At 51.8% G+C, this 14,477-nt stretch overlaps 1 protein-coding gene across 1 annotated transcript; it reads left to right on the forward strand.

Moving 5' to 3' along the window:
* On the forward strand, positions 215-13,094 carry C1H21orf59 (chromosome 1 C21orf59 homolog). The gene is made up of 7 exons (XM_005674692.3): positions 215-1,100; positions 4,237-4,404; positions 6,109-6,176; positions 9,293-9,451; positions 10,747-10,878; positions 12,386-12,481; positions 12,783-13,094. Exons 1-7 carry the CDS (start codon positions 962-964, stop codon positions 12,891-12,893), a joined length of 873 nt encoding a protein of 290 aa, XP_005674749.2. The 5' UTR covers positions 215-961; the 3' UTR covers positions 12,894-13,094.

A 14,477-nucleotide genomic window follows, 5' to 3' on the forward strand; every position in this document is an offset into this window, starting at 1 on the left:
TGCTGGACAGTGAATAACGACAGTTTGGGGAGCGTCGTTCCGGCGTCACCAGCGTCAGATACACTAGACTTGGGGATCCGAATCACCCGCATGAAGAAGTACGGGCACGTCCCCAGATTCCTCAGTCCTGAAGACCAAAGAACCAGCAGCCGACGGTCTCTCTTCAGCGATACGTCACAGCCTCTCTCCTCAGCGTTCCAGACCGGAAGCAGCCAGAGGCGTTCCCGGAAGTCGAGGCTGCGGAAGGCGGAAAGGCTGGCGAGGCCTGGAGCGCCGGTGGGAACACTGCTGTGGGGGCTCGGCGCCTCTGGGTGCCCGCCATCCCCTCCCATTCCCGGTCGAGCAGCCTCCCTGCCCCTCCCCTCCCAACTCCGTGGATGGGATCTCGGGCCCCCGGGGAGCCGACCGGGCGGCCAGAACTCCCCTCAGCCGGCTGGTCGGTTTGAGGGTTGCCACGGCCACAGCCACTTCCGGGAGCGGGGTCTCGGTGAAGTCGGCTCGGCCGGTGCGGGGGCCGGTCCGGGAGCCCCTCCCTGACTCTTTGCTCGGCTGCACCTACTGTCCTGGTAGTGGAGGGAGGCCCGGGTCCCCGCGCACCGTAGCTTCCCCACCCTCAGGGTCTGCCCTTGAGCCGTGGGCCACAACCTCCGCACTCAAACCGCGTTTCTCTGTTCCTCGCGTTTCTTTGTTGCTCCTGGCAACAGCCACTTCCGGGAGGGGGTGTTGTCCCCCTCCCCCCGCCGTGACCGTGTTTCTCTGTTGCTCCTGGCAACAGCCACTTCCGGGAGCGGAGCCGTTTTCCCCCCCTGTTCCCCAGCCCCGTCCCAGCACCGTGAGTGCTCGAACCCAGGGTTCCGGCCTCCCGGCAACCGTTAGTCGGTAATCTTCGCTGTCCGCCCGCGGAGGCGGGTGACCGCAGGCTGCTTGTCCCGGGCCTTCCGGCGAGGCTCCCGCGGCCACCATGGTTCTGCTGCACGTGAAGCGGGGCGACGAGAGCCAGTTCCTGCTGCAGGCGCCGGGGAGCTCGGAGCTGGAGGAGCTCACGGCGCAGGTGGCCCGGGTCTACAACGCGCGGCTCAAGGTTCAGCGCCTCTGCTCAGGTGCGGCGCGGGGCCTGGGAGGGGAGGAGAGAACCGGGCCCGCGGGGACGGGGCGAAGTTGGGCGGGACCCGCCAGGCCTCCTCGGGCCGGCTAGGGGCGACCGAGGGTCAGGCCGGTGAAGACTGCGAAGACGCGCAGCTGTCGGGCTTGAGATGGGGACCGCGGGTTTCCCCAGAGATGCTTCCAGGAGCGGCTGCACCGCGTGGGAAATCAGTCCTGAATATTCATTGCAAGAACTGATGCTGAAGCTGAAACTCCAGTACTACCTGATGCAAAGAACTGACTCACTGGAAAAGACCCTGATGCTGGGAAAGATTGAAGGCGGGAGGAGAAGGGGATGACAGAGGATGAGATGGTTGGATGGCATCACCGACTCAGTGGAGATGGGTTTGCGTAAACTCCGGGAGTTGGTGATGGACAAGGAACCCTGGCGTGCTGCAGTCCATGGGGTCGCAAAGAGTCGGACACGACTAAGCGACTGAACTGACTGCACCGCGTGGATGGGTGCTCGGAGCAGACGGGACGGGCCGCTCCAGGGCATGGGGAGTCGGGATTGGGGCTCTGCAAGCAAAACAAACCGACCTAAGTCCCGAAACCGAGGAGGAGGGGAGGGGGGACGGGAGGTGGCACGGGAGAGAGCCTAGAGCCTGGGCCCCAGAGCAGGTGTAGGGGATCTCCACAAGTGTGAGAGGTGGGACGATCCCCGGGCCGATTTTTAAGAGTGAGTGTTCTCTTTTGAGATTTTGGAGAGATAGAGCAGTCTCCGGGGGGTTTGGTGGGGGTGGGAGAGCCACACAGCTTTGGGATGGTTTTCAAGGGCGAGAGACAGTAAGAGAGCCTCGGCGTTCTTGCCTCCTTCCGTGTTTCCTGCTCTAGGAAGCAGCCTGATCCTCATGTTACAGTGTTTTGGTAACTGGCCCCCGCCCCACCCCCACCCCCGGAGCGGTGACGGCCAATGCAACTTTCCAGCGCGCCGGAGATGTTCCCTGGCGGAGCAGTGGTAGTTGCTATGAGTCGTGTACGACTGTTTGCGACTTTGTGGTCTGTCCACGGGATTCTCCAGGCTAGAATGCTCTGGAGTGGGTGGCCGGTATCACAGGTGGCTGTTGAACACCGCCAAGACACTGCATTCTTTATTTCAATTCATTTAAATGTAAATTCTAGCGGTAACCTAGTGCCTGCCAATGCAGAAGGCATAAAAGCCACAGGGTTCAATCCCTGAGCTGGGCAGAGCCCTGGAGGAGGACATGGCAACCTACTCCAGTAATCTTGCCTGGAGAATCCCATGGACAGAGGATGCCTGACGTCCATGGGGTCGCAAAGAGTTGGACACGACTGAAAGGAGTTAGCACTCAGAGCCTCTTGAAGCTCCTAACTGTCGCCTTGGGCAGCACAGTGCTTGACAGTGTGTTAGTCCAGGTGTGATCCACGATGTGATTGTTTCTGTAACAGGTGATTTTTGTACCATAGAGTACTCCTTAAGGATCATAAACTATCCGTTCCTTAAGAACTCATTTATGGGTCATACCTATAGTTTCTTAGTAAAATTTATGACTCCAGGCCAAGCTCAATTAAGTTTTATTTTAAAATCAAAGCATCTGGGGGGAAAGGGGCCTCAGCTTCTTTTTCTGTGAAATTATCAGTCGAAAAGTGGTGTTGATTGTTCAGAGTCTCATTAGTGAACGGGAAACCCATTCATTTAATCTGTGCTACCTGCTCAGTCGTGTCTTGACTCTTTGCATCCCCATGGACTGTAGCCCGCCAGGCTCCTCTGCCTATGGAAGTTTCCAGGCAAGAGTACTGGAGTGGGGTGCCCTTTCTTCCAGGGGAATCTTCCCAACCCAGGGATCCAACCCGCATCTGGCAGGCGGATTCTTTTCCTAGTAGCTCAGATGGTAAAGCATCCGCCTGCAATGCAGGAGACCTGGGTTCAGTCCCTGGGTCGGGAAGATCCCCTGGAAATGGAAATGGCAACCCACTCCAGTATCCTTGCCTGAAGAATCCCATGGACAGAGGAGCCTGGCGGGCTACAGTCCATGGGGTCACCAAGAGTCTGACACGACTGAGAGACTAGCGCACAGCGTCACCTGTCTATAGTCCTTATTATGGACCTATGTTCAGGCGGCTGTACCCGAAGACAAGGACAAATGAGGCCAGTTCCTTGTTCCCCACTTCCCTCGTCCCCAGATACTTACAGTCAGGTTGGGAGAGAGAAACAATAAGTATCCCATAAATAGCCCATTAAGTTCGACCATTTGTTCCATCAGTTCAGTTCAGTCGCTCAGTTGTGTCTGACTCTTTGCAACCACATGGACTGCAGCACGCCAGGCTTCCCTGTCCATCACCAGCTCCCAGAGCTGGCTCAAATTCATGTCCATCGAGTTGGTAATTTGTTCTGTAATATTTGTTCCATAGTATTGTGTTATTACAGGCCACCTGGTGTCTTCTCAAAGTGCTATGAAGACCCCACATACCTCTTTCATATGAAAGAAGGGAGCGAGAGAAGGAAGAAAGGCAATTTTGCAAGGTTAAAACGTGGACTCATTTTGGGGTGAATACATGTGGAACAGGAAAAATAGAAAGCATGCATCTGAATAGTGAACATGATACTAGAAAATCGAGGTCTTTTCCTGTCTCTGCCACCGCGGAAGGGCTGCAGTAGTAGCAGTGTGACCTGAGCAAGCCTCAGGTGATTCCACCGCGAAATGGGGAAGATGGGGATGGTGATAACTGTCTTGGCCTGCTTCACAAGGAGAAATTAAGATAATCTATGTGAACGCACTTGCAAAACCATAATGCTCTATGTGGGTATGTATTCAACCTGTCAGTGAACTTGAATTTATGCCTCCTGAGTGCCAGGAGGCATAACATAGCACAGAGGATTGGAGCACAGAAACTGTAGCCTGTGGCCGGTGGGCGAGCCCCCAGACGCTCTGCTTCTGTTGATCTAGGATGCGTTGGTGAGCATTTGTCAGAGGTCAGGGACAGGTATGCCATAGCAAGTGACATCTCAGTGTCTGTTAAATAAAATAGCCAACGGGCCCCTGACCTCTAGGAAGCTTCCATTCCAGTGAAGTGTAAGGTGTTATAATAATGACTGTGATGCATATTGTCTAACTTCCTTTTGTTTTTAAGAAATGGAAGAATTAGCAGAACATGGTGTATTTCTGCCTCCTAATATGCAAGGACTGACTGATGAACAGATTGAAGAATTGAAATTAAAGGATGAATGGGGTGAAAAATGTATCCCTAGTGGAGGCTCAGTATTTAAAAAAGATGACATTGGACGGAGGAATGGACAAGGTAATCCAGCATTTTTCTTCTCTGCGCATGCCTGAATATAACAGTCAGTGTGAAAACAGTCTTCAAGTTAAAAAACTGACCTCAATATTTCTATTCAAACTTAAAAAATACTGTACCACATAACTCCTTGTTGTTGTTCAGTTGCTAAGTTGTGTCGAACTCTTTTATGACCCCATGGACTGTAGCCCGCCAGGCTCCTCTTGTCCATGGGGTTTTACAGGCAAGAATACTGGAGTGGGTTGCCATTTCCTTCTCCAGGGGTTCTTCCGGACCCAGGGATTGAACCCTGGGTTTCCTGCATTGCAGGCAGATTCGTTAGTGTCTGAGTCACCAGGGAAGCCCTATTAACTCCTTGTAGCAAAACGCTCAGAGAAGGCAATGGCGCCCCACTCCAGTGCTCTTGCCTGGAAAACCCCATAGACGGAGGAGCCTGGTGGGCTTCAGTCCATGGGATCGTGAAGAGTCGGACACGACTGAGCGACTTCCCTTTCACTTTTCACTTTCATGCATTGGAGAAGGAAATGGCAACCCACTCCAGTGCTCTTGCCTGGAGAATCCCAGGGATGGGGGAGCCTGGTGGGCTGCCGTCTATGGGGTCGCAGAGTCGGACACGACTGAAGCGACTCAGCAGCAGCAGCAAAACACTAATCCAGGATGAATTAGATGGAAAAAAAGGCCTCTGTCTTCTTGCTCTTTCTAAGTTTCAGCTAGCTTTTAAATGTAGTAGATGAACCATAAGAAATTACCAACTTTATAGGCAACAAATGATTGAAAATTGGCATTTTCATATCATTCAGTTTAATAGTCTAAGGGGATAATCGTTGAAAATGTATTGCAGGGTATGTTTTGTTACAGTTTGTACATCAGAGTTTATTTAGCGATTCTGTGTGGAAAGAGGAAATGAATGTCAGCCCAGCAGTCTCCACTTGAATTGACGACAGGCCTCTCTTGTGCAAAGCAATTTAGGACAGGCAGAATGCTGAAGAAATTAATCTCCTTTTAGTATATGGTTGTTCGTGTGGGATTGGAGGGGAAAAGGGGTGATAACCTATTTTGATACCATATCCCTTTCAACCTGCATAAAAAGCTCCCTTGAAAGGATTATAATTGATCAGTTAACAAACACTTGAGTACCTATTATACCCTTAAAACACTCTTAAAAGCAAAAGAAAGAAAGTGTCCATGCGAAAGAAAGCCTTTGCATGCTCGGAAAAAAAAATTAATATTGAGGATAAGAGGAATTTCTATTAATGGTATTTATTTTGCACTTTAGCCTAGAAAATAATAATAGTTGGTTGTCTTCCACATCTTTTCATACCTAAATCCATTCTCAATTTGGAGAGATTTTTTTTTGCTTTTTAGCTGGAATTGCATCAAAGAACTAAATCATAGTGCTTATAAAAACAATTAACAGAACATTACGAGTTCACTATTCATCTTTAAATCAAGATTGTGTTAATCACTTTGTTTTAGTACAGTTTTGTATTTCTGGTATTTTCAATGACTAAGTACCAGTGTTATTTATTAAGAATACCAAGTTTGAGAACTTAACTAACTTCTGACAGCCAGCTTTCCTATGTCCTTTGCCTGGATTCCATTCTTGTACTTTCTCTCATCTCACTTCCTCCCTGACTCAGACAGAAGGGGTTAAGAAGAATCCTAAAGATGGCTGTTTCTCTCTCCCTTTCCTTTTTTTATTTTTAGCTCCAAATGAAAAAATGAAGCAAGTTATAAAGAAGACTATAGAAGAAGCCAAAGCCATAATATCTAAGGTTAGCTTCTTAAATGATGTTCTAAACCTTGTCTTTTGAAATACAAATTCCAAAAAGCCAGCCAGCTCTTTTTCATTCTTTCTTTTTCTCTCCTTCTCTTTCTGTCTGTCTCCTTCCTCCTCTCCCACCGCACCCCACCCCCCTTCCTTCCAGAGGCAAAGGAAACAAACATGTTTAGAGTGGGCCTTAGCTTGTTTTTTCTTTCCCTTTCTTTCCCACAATCCTCTCAGTTTCTTCAGGGCAGATAACAGTGGTTACTGGCTTGTGTAAAGGTGGCTCAGATATGGATTGGTGTGCATATGATTTCGCTCCCTTCGCCTTTTTTCCTGTCTAGTTGAGCTATTCTTGATTCACAATGTTGTGTTACTTTCAGGTATACCGCATAGTGGTTTTTCCCTTCCGATTATACTGAACATAAGTCCATGTGCTATTCAGTAAATCCTTGCTGCTTATCTATTTTACGGGGCATAGTTTGTGTCCGTTAAGAACTAAAGAAAGGCAAGTAGGGCAGATGCGAACCTTGTGGCCGCTCACTGGATCTGCAGAACCTGATTGACACAACAGGTGTACATTATGAGTTAGCACTTTGTAATCATCTGAAGTACTTACACACAAAATACTTCACTGAAGGAGAAACGTAAGTCAGACCGTTGACAGGCATAGGCTGTGAGTCTGGAGGACGGTAATTTAAGGGTTTTTCGGGAATTGAGTGGCTTTTATTTACGATGATTCTTGCCCGCACCCTCCTTCCACCATGGGTCTTCTTCCTGGATAACTGCTGCTTCTCCTGTTCCTCCCAGTGCTCTGGGTATCATTGTGATTCCTAAGCCAGCGAATCCTTTAAGTGATTCAGGGGAGCATGCTTTTCTGCCTGTCAATATAGGAAAGGCTTTGGTTCGACCCAGGGTTTACAAAATGCATTTGGCTGCAGAGACCTTTTTTTTTAAAGGATGAATGTGAAAGTCGTTCAGTTGTGTCCAAATCTTTGGGACCCCATGGGCTGTAGCCCGCCAGGCTCCTCTATCCATGGGATTCTCCAGGCAAGAATGTTGAAATGGGTTGCCATTTCATTCTCCAAGAGATCTTTCCAACCCAGGGATCGAACCTGGGTCTCCCGCATTGCAGGCAGACTGTTTACCGTCTGGGCCACCAGGGAAGCCCAGAAGGATAGATAATAACTAGTAACATGTAGTCAAGTTGGCCCATCCCAGAACAGGTTAGGAGAGCAGTGGCCTGGGCCCTCCCCCGCCCGCTGCACTCCCGCACGCCTCCTCCTGGGGAAACCCTTCCTGTGCGTTTATGTCACGTCTTCCCGCTGCCCGTGTGTATTTGTGTGTTGTCATTTCGTAGTTTAGAGACAGCTTTCACAGGTCTTCCACTCGCTTTTCTGCAGCAGTTTGCCCAAAGTGGCAGAGCCCGTGCGGCCAGGGCTCGATTCTCACCCAGGGCCCTTCATGTAGCCCCAACATGTAGCTGGCCGGGCTCCCACCTCCCCAGACCTGCCACGTCGGGGGCAGCTAGCCCCATGGGTCGGAACACGCGGCAGACAGGTGGGCACTCAGATCCCAGTAGCCCCACTGTACAGCCCCTGGGCCCCAAGCCTCCGCCTCCATCGCTCAGGTTCCTCCGGGGGAGTGTGGAAGGTGGTGGGACATCCAAGCTGGGGCCCCTTGAGGGCAGCAACATCTGTGCACTCATCCCCCTGGGACCCACCCTCCACCAAAAGCGGAAGCCCAGTACTGCAGGGAATCTGCCATCCTTGACTTTTTCTGTCCCCCGCCATGGTGCCTGGTCAGGACCACCACCCTTGGTATCAGTGGAGCTTTTGTAGAAAGTGACCCCCTGGCGCCCCTGTGGCGTTCTCTGGTCCGGACCCCCGGGGCTCGTGGACCCTCACACCACCTGTGGGCGCGGGCCCCTCCCGGGGAGGCCCGATACATGTGATGGGGGTTTCTGACTTGGAAACAATTTCATAAGCCGCCCTGGGAGTAGGTAAGGCAAGAGAGGCCCCCAGAACCTCAGGCCCGATCCTCCCAGGTTTCTGAGAACCTGGCCGCTGTTTTCTTTCCCCCCACAGACATGGCCACCTTGGGGCCCCCAGTGGCCCTCGAGCGGCAAATCCAGAATCCTCTCCCATCTGACTCCTGAATCACATCTGACTTTGCACCACATCCACGGGTCTCCTCTCACAGCTTCTGGTTGCTGTTTTCTCTTCGTCTTGCTGCTTAAATCCAGTGTTTCACCAAGTGTGTTAGCCTCAGCTCGCTTCTCTTTCTGTCCTTTCTTCCTTGGCATTTTATCTTCTCTGCCAAATACCAGCTTCCACTCTCTGCAGATAATTCTCCAGTCTCTGTCCTCTACCCCAGAACCCTTGTTTGCTTGCAACCTGGGTTTCTTTCACCTGGAAGTCCAGCCAGCCCTTCAAACTCAAGTTTTCTAGGCCTGAACTCCTGGATTCCTCTGCCGTGTGTTCTATGTCAGAGCTGGCCCTTCCTGCAGACTTTTCATTTCTGTTAACACAACCACCAGTGTATCAGGGTCCCCTTTGTCACTGCCCCTGTGTCACCCGAATGCCTTGTCTGGTCCACGCGCTCCCACGATGCCTCTTGAATCCCAGCTGCTCCCCTCGTTTCCACAGTTACCACTTTGTTTACGGTCCCCCTGATAGTCTTTGTGTTCAGATGTCAGCTGGGGGGCGCCTGCAGTTCAGTGCGGCTCTAACGCTGACTACCCAGCGCTCGCGCAGACACCATGAGCTAAAGCATGAGGTCCCCGACCAGACTTCCCTGGCGGTCCCGTGGTTAAGACTCCGCGCTTCCACTGCAGGGGGCATAGGTTCGATCCCTGGCCAGGAAGCTAAGATCCCAGGATTCTTGCCCTCGGAGTGTTCTCTGTGCTTCACCCCCTCGATGCCACTCATATTCTGCGTTATCACCGAGGCTCTGGTGGCCATGGCTCAGCCCCACAAATAGATCAGAGCCATGTGGGTAGCAGCACCATCTGATTCTGTTTGCTGCTCCGGCAGCAGCTGGCATGAGTCTTGTACCAGAACCTGATTGACGTCTGTTGAGCTGATTGGCTGCATCATAGATAACAGTGCCCACAACCACTTCCAGAAACAAGTGGAAGCCAACATTTGCATGACCATGGAGATGGTGAACGATGCCTTGGACCAGCTTCGAGGTGCCGTGATGATAGTTTATCCCATGGGGTTGCCGCCGTATGATCCCATCCGGATGGAATTTGAAAATAAAGAAGATTTGTCGGGGACTCAGGTATGTGGGTGGCTCTTGGGGTCTCTATAATGTGAGTTCATGCCTACCCCCGCCCCAGGGCAGAAGCCGCTCATGTTTGACCTCATATTTGTCCTGATGTAGTTTTTGCCTCATACACAGCTTTCCATCTTGCTAGGCTCGGCTTCAGAGCAGAGTTGTGAATTCAGGGGAGGGCCCCAGAGGTTTGCTCCTGGTTCAGGGCTTGGCACACACAGGAGCGGCAGAGGAGGGAGGAGCTGAAACTTTTCCCGTTTTCTTTGGGAATTGGGAAGCACTGGGAAGCCAGGAACCTCATTTGTGCCTGTTTCTGCCAGATGTCTTGGTCCCATTGATGGAATTTTGTGTTCTGGCCTTCCCTCTTGCTCCTGAATATCTTCCTAGCTTTATGCTCCACTTTCGCTTGTTTTTCTCATTTATTCCTTACCCTGTGGGGCAGTATCTTTTCCTCTGAGCCATCTTAAATAGGCGGGAGATGAAGAAGCAAACTGACAGCCCCGTTATGCCCACATGGATCCTCCTCAGCTTATGATGGGTTATGTCCCAACAAGCCTAACATAAGTTGAAAATAATTAATTGAAAATGCATTTAGTGCCCTCAGTATCATAGCTTAGCCTCTCACCTGCCTGAAATGTGCTCCAGAATACTTACATTAGCCAATAGTTAGAAAAAAATCATCCAACACAGAGCCTATTTTATAATGTGATTTACTAAATACTGTACTGAAAGTGAAAAACAGAACTGTTGTCTGGTACAGAATGGTTGTCAGTGTATCGGTTGATTACTCTGTTGATCATAAGCTCACCGCCATGGCCCAGCATCCCAAGAAAATATCACGCTGTTATCACTAGACTGAGAAGAGATGAAAGTCAAAATTTGAAGTATGTTTTCTACTGAATGTGTATCCCTTTCTGACACCATCATGTGGTCAATAAGTCACAGATGAAATCGTCGTGAGTCGGGGACTTTTATATGTAAGCACCCAGCAGGATCCCCGTTTTCCTCCCTGGCCGTAGTCTAAAAATCCGTCTCGGAGGGGCCTTACATCATGCACGGATGAGGGTGCCAGTGAGACAAGATACCCATACCCCCCAGAGCAGGAAGCTGCCCAAGTCAGGGCGTGAGTGGGGACTGACAGGGAAGGTGCCCAGGTGAGCGAGGGCGGTGAGTGGGCAGGGAAGCCGGTGCTCCCCGGGTCGGGAGGGCAGGGCACCAGAAGCCTGTCCCTCTCCGGGGGGGCCACTGGCCATGCCGATGCCCCGGAACCCTTAAAGCCTGTTCTCACCCGTGGCCCCCAGGCAGGGCTCAACGTCATCAAAGAATCAGAGGCACAGCTGTGGTGGGCAGCCAAGGCGCTGAGACGTACCAAGAAGCTTTCAGACTACGTGGGGAAGAACGAAAAAACCAAAATCATCGTCAAGATTCAGCAGGTAAGCGCTTTGACTTTAATGTGTCACTGTTGGTTTTTTTTAACTTACTTTCACACTGATAAAAATTTGCAGTACATCTGAAAGATTTAACACTCCCGAAGCAGGTACTCTAATCCTGTTTGGTCCAAGCTTAAAACTGTCCTCTTTATGGAGCAACGGAAACTGGAAGGAAAGGGGGATCAGTTGACAGTACCTGGCGTTTGTTTGTTTTTTCCAGTTTGAACAATGTATTATTTCCTTCTGGCGGGGCAGTATCTTCACTGCTGTGCGAGGGCTTTCTCCAGCTGGGCTGAGCAGGCCCTCCTCACTGTGCTGCCGGCGCTTCTCATTGCAGCGCAGGGCTCTAGGCGCTCAGGCTCCGTATTTGCGGTACACGGGCTCAGTTGCTCGTCAGTGTGTGGAATCTTCCGAGACAAGGCTTCGACCTGTGCCCCCTGCCCTGGCAGGTGGATTCTTAACCCCTGGACGACCAGGGGAGTCCTGGAGTTCCTTCTAACTGGGGGGAAAGGAGAGTGTACCAAGATGATTTCAGCTTTAAAAAATAGGGCTTACAAGTAACTCAAAACGCTTCTGGAGATGAAAAATGCAGCCCTGCGTGCTGGTCTCAAGGTTTTCAGAGTGCTGACGGCCTGTGAACGCGGTAGAGGGCTGGAGACCTGTAAAGACCTGGTGTAGAGCTGTGTGCCTGCAGACTGCTGTGTGCGTGCCCTCTCCTAAACCGTTTCTCTAAAGTTTGGGGGAAACAGGGTGGCCGCCACGATTATCGCTACCCCTTCCCCACTAGACCTGCGGTGGCTGGCTTGGGAATGGCTGTAACCAACACGCACTCCCCGGCCTCCACTGTGAGGGCCCAGAGCAAGAGTGAGACTCCCTTGACGATTTGCTGTGGATAATGAGAGATGCATGACCTGTTTCAGATCAGTTCAGTTCAGTCGCTCAGTCGTGTCCGACTCCTTGTGACCCCATGGACTGCAGCACGCCAGGCCTCTCTGTCCATCACCAACTCCTGGAATCTACTTAAGCTCGTGTCCACTGAGCTGGTGACGCCATCCGGCCAGCCCATCCTCTGCCGTCCCCTTCCCCTCCTGCCCCCAGTCTTCCCAGCATGAGGGTCTTCTCCAGCGAGCCGGCCCTTGCATCAGGCGCCCAGAGCACTGGAGCTGCAGCCTCAGCGTGGCCTTGTGTGGCCGCCCACAGAGGGCAGTCTGGGCTCTGGGCCCCGTTGCCCAGCGGCGGGCAGTCTGCCTGCCAGTGCGGGGAGCCCAGCAGACAGGGGGTCCCGCCCCTGGGTCGGGGAGGCCCCTGCAGTGGGGAGCGCAGCCCACTCCAGTGCTCTTGCTTGGGGGTCCCAGAGCAGAGGAGTCCAGGGGGTCGCAAAGAGTCGGGCCCACCGGAGCGCAAAACAGCAACCGCAGCAGCAAAGGCAGTTGTCAGACGTGAGCTGTGCCCTCCCGGGCCATCCGTAGAAGGCCCTCACCCACAGTGCGCTGTCCCCTCATCTTTTCAGAGGGGCCAGGGAGCTCCAGCTCGAGAGCCCATCATTAGCAGCGAGGAGCAGAAACAGCTGATGCTGTACTATCACAGAAGACAGGAGGAGCTCAAGGTACTGCGGGATGGGCTTCAACAGGGCAGACACTGGGGTGTTCACCCCTCTCCCCCGTGCCTCACCCAGGCCTTGGGGCAGCTGGGGGCCGTGGGTCCTGCAGGATGTGGCGGTGGCGGGGGGGGGGGGCTTCGGAGCTGCAGCCTCACCGACGCTGTGGGGCCCCTGCCCGGTGTCCCCCTGCGTTAGAGTCTGGAGGTGTCCTGCTTCTCCAGGGAGGCGGGGAGTGGGGAGGTTGGTCGTGGATTCTGTAGAACACTTTCCTGGAATGCCCTCCTGAGCGAAACCCATGTGTTTCCAGAAGCTGGAAGAAAACGATGATGACTCCTGTTTAAATTCTCCGTGGGCGGATAACACTGCTTTGAAAAGACATTTTCATGGCGTAAAAGACATAAAGTGGAGACCCAGATGAAGTTTGCCTGTTGACAAAGCTTTCCAAAATATTAGCTCACCTTTCTTTAGGTAAAATAATAATAACCATAGCTTAAAACAAGACAGCTGCCACCCTCTGTGAACGCTGTTGAAATCTCTAGTTTTCCTTTCAGTTTGAATTTTTAAAGTAAAAGTGAGTTATTCAAGGTTTTGGAACATAATAAACACCTCCTCAAAAGAATCTGGCTAAATTATTTTTATAATCTGTCTACTATTTGAGGCTTTTTATCTACTATTTGAGATACTGGAGGTATAGTTTCATTTTTCCTCCCTGATTGTTTGATTTTACATTCTCAGGATGTTGAAGGTACCTTTTCCTCCACAGCAAGTCAGGGGTCCCCTGTGATACTTGGCCGTCAGTGGCCACTAGAGGCCGCCCAATGCTGAGTCTTGTTTCAGAGACGGCCGTGATGGGCCAGAGGGTCTAACCATAGTCTCCCAGCTTCAAAGGTGAAGTTCTGCCCCAGGTTATCAGCCATGATAACCTGGCTGGCCTTGTCTTACAGGAGTGAAGGCCACACCTGTGAGGGAAGTTGGGTGGCCAGAGCAGGCTAGCCTTGAAACGGGACAGATCCCTGTGTCGTTTCTGGGCTTTTCCCGAAACCAAATGCAGACCCTGATGACGGACGGTTGTCCCGTGGGCTCAGCCTGCAGCTCCAAGCATGCTGAGCTTGGCCGAGACTGCCAGAGGCGAGCTGTGTTGGCTCGGTGGCCGTCTGAGCCCTGGCTCATTCACCATCCCACCTGGCTTTCTGGTTCACCTTTTTGAGTTTTAAATTCTCCCAACTCATCTCTGCAAGTGCGGACGCTTCGGCAGCTCAAGGACATCTCTCCGGCTGTGCCGCCAGGGGCGGCCCATGCATCTGGTCCTGCTTCATTTGGCCCATAGAGGACTCCTCCCAGTGGGAGGAAAGGCATCATGCTCACTCCGAGGAGGAGCGAAGCGACACAGATGCCCCCTGGCCTGGTCTTCCTTGTGCCCACTGCTGTGCTGGCGCCCAGGGCGGGAGCTGGGACTCTCGGTCCCCAGGCCTGGTCCCATAGTGTTAGGCAGAGACTGGCCAGGTCTGCCCCTGCTCTTCTCCACACGCCAGCGAGGCTCACTCAGACTCCTGTGGGTTGCCATTTCCTACTCCCAGAGCTGACTACCTATTCGCATTTCTGCTGTTCTTGAGACTGCATCTTCTAAAGTGGCTTGTAACTTGACTGTATGCCTTGACTGTACCTTACTCTTGATTAAGTGTCAAATTTTGTAAAATCAAGTTTGCATCGGTTTTCTTGTTGACTTCCATTCTTTTAATTTTTATTGACGTATACTTAACAATGTTAGTTTCAGGCGTAACGTTCATTATGATCTTAAATGTCTCCATGGAGAGCTTGTGTCCTTAGGTGATATAAAGTTTGCAGTAAGATCCTGTGACTTCAGTTGAGGAGCACCCGCTCTTGTCAGTGTCTAGTTGATGTGCAGGCATGACAGCCACACTCAACTTGCAAATAAACGTTAAGCCACAAGATCACAGTAGCTCTTCTTAAGAATCACTGTTTCCACGTCATTGTGAATTCT

This window comes from Capra hircus, chromosome 1 (genome assembly GCF_001704415.2).
Source record: "Capra hircus breed San Clemente chromosome 1, ASM170441v1, whole genome shotgun sequence".
Classification (NCBI taxonomy): domain Eukaryota; kingdom Metazoa; phylum Chordata; class Mammalia; order Artiodactyla; family Bovidae; genus Capra; species Capra hircus.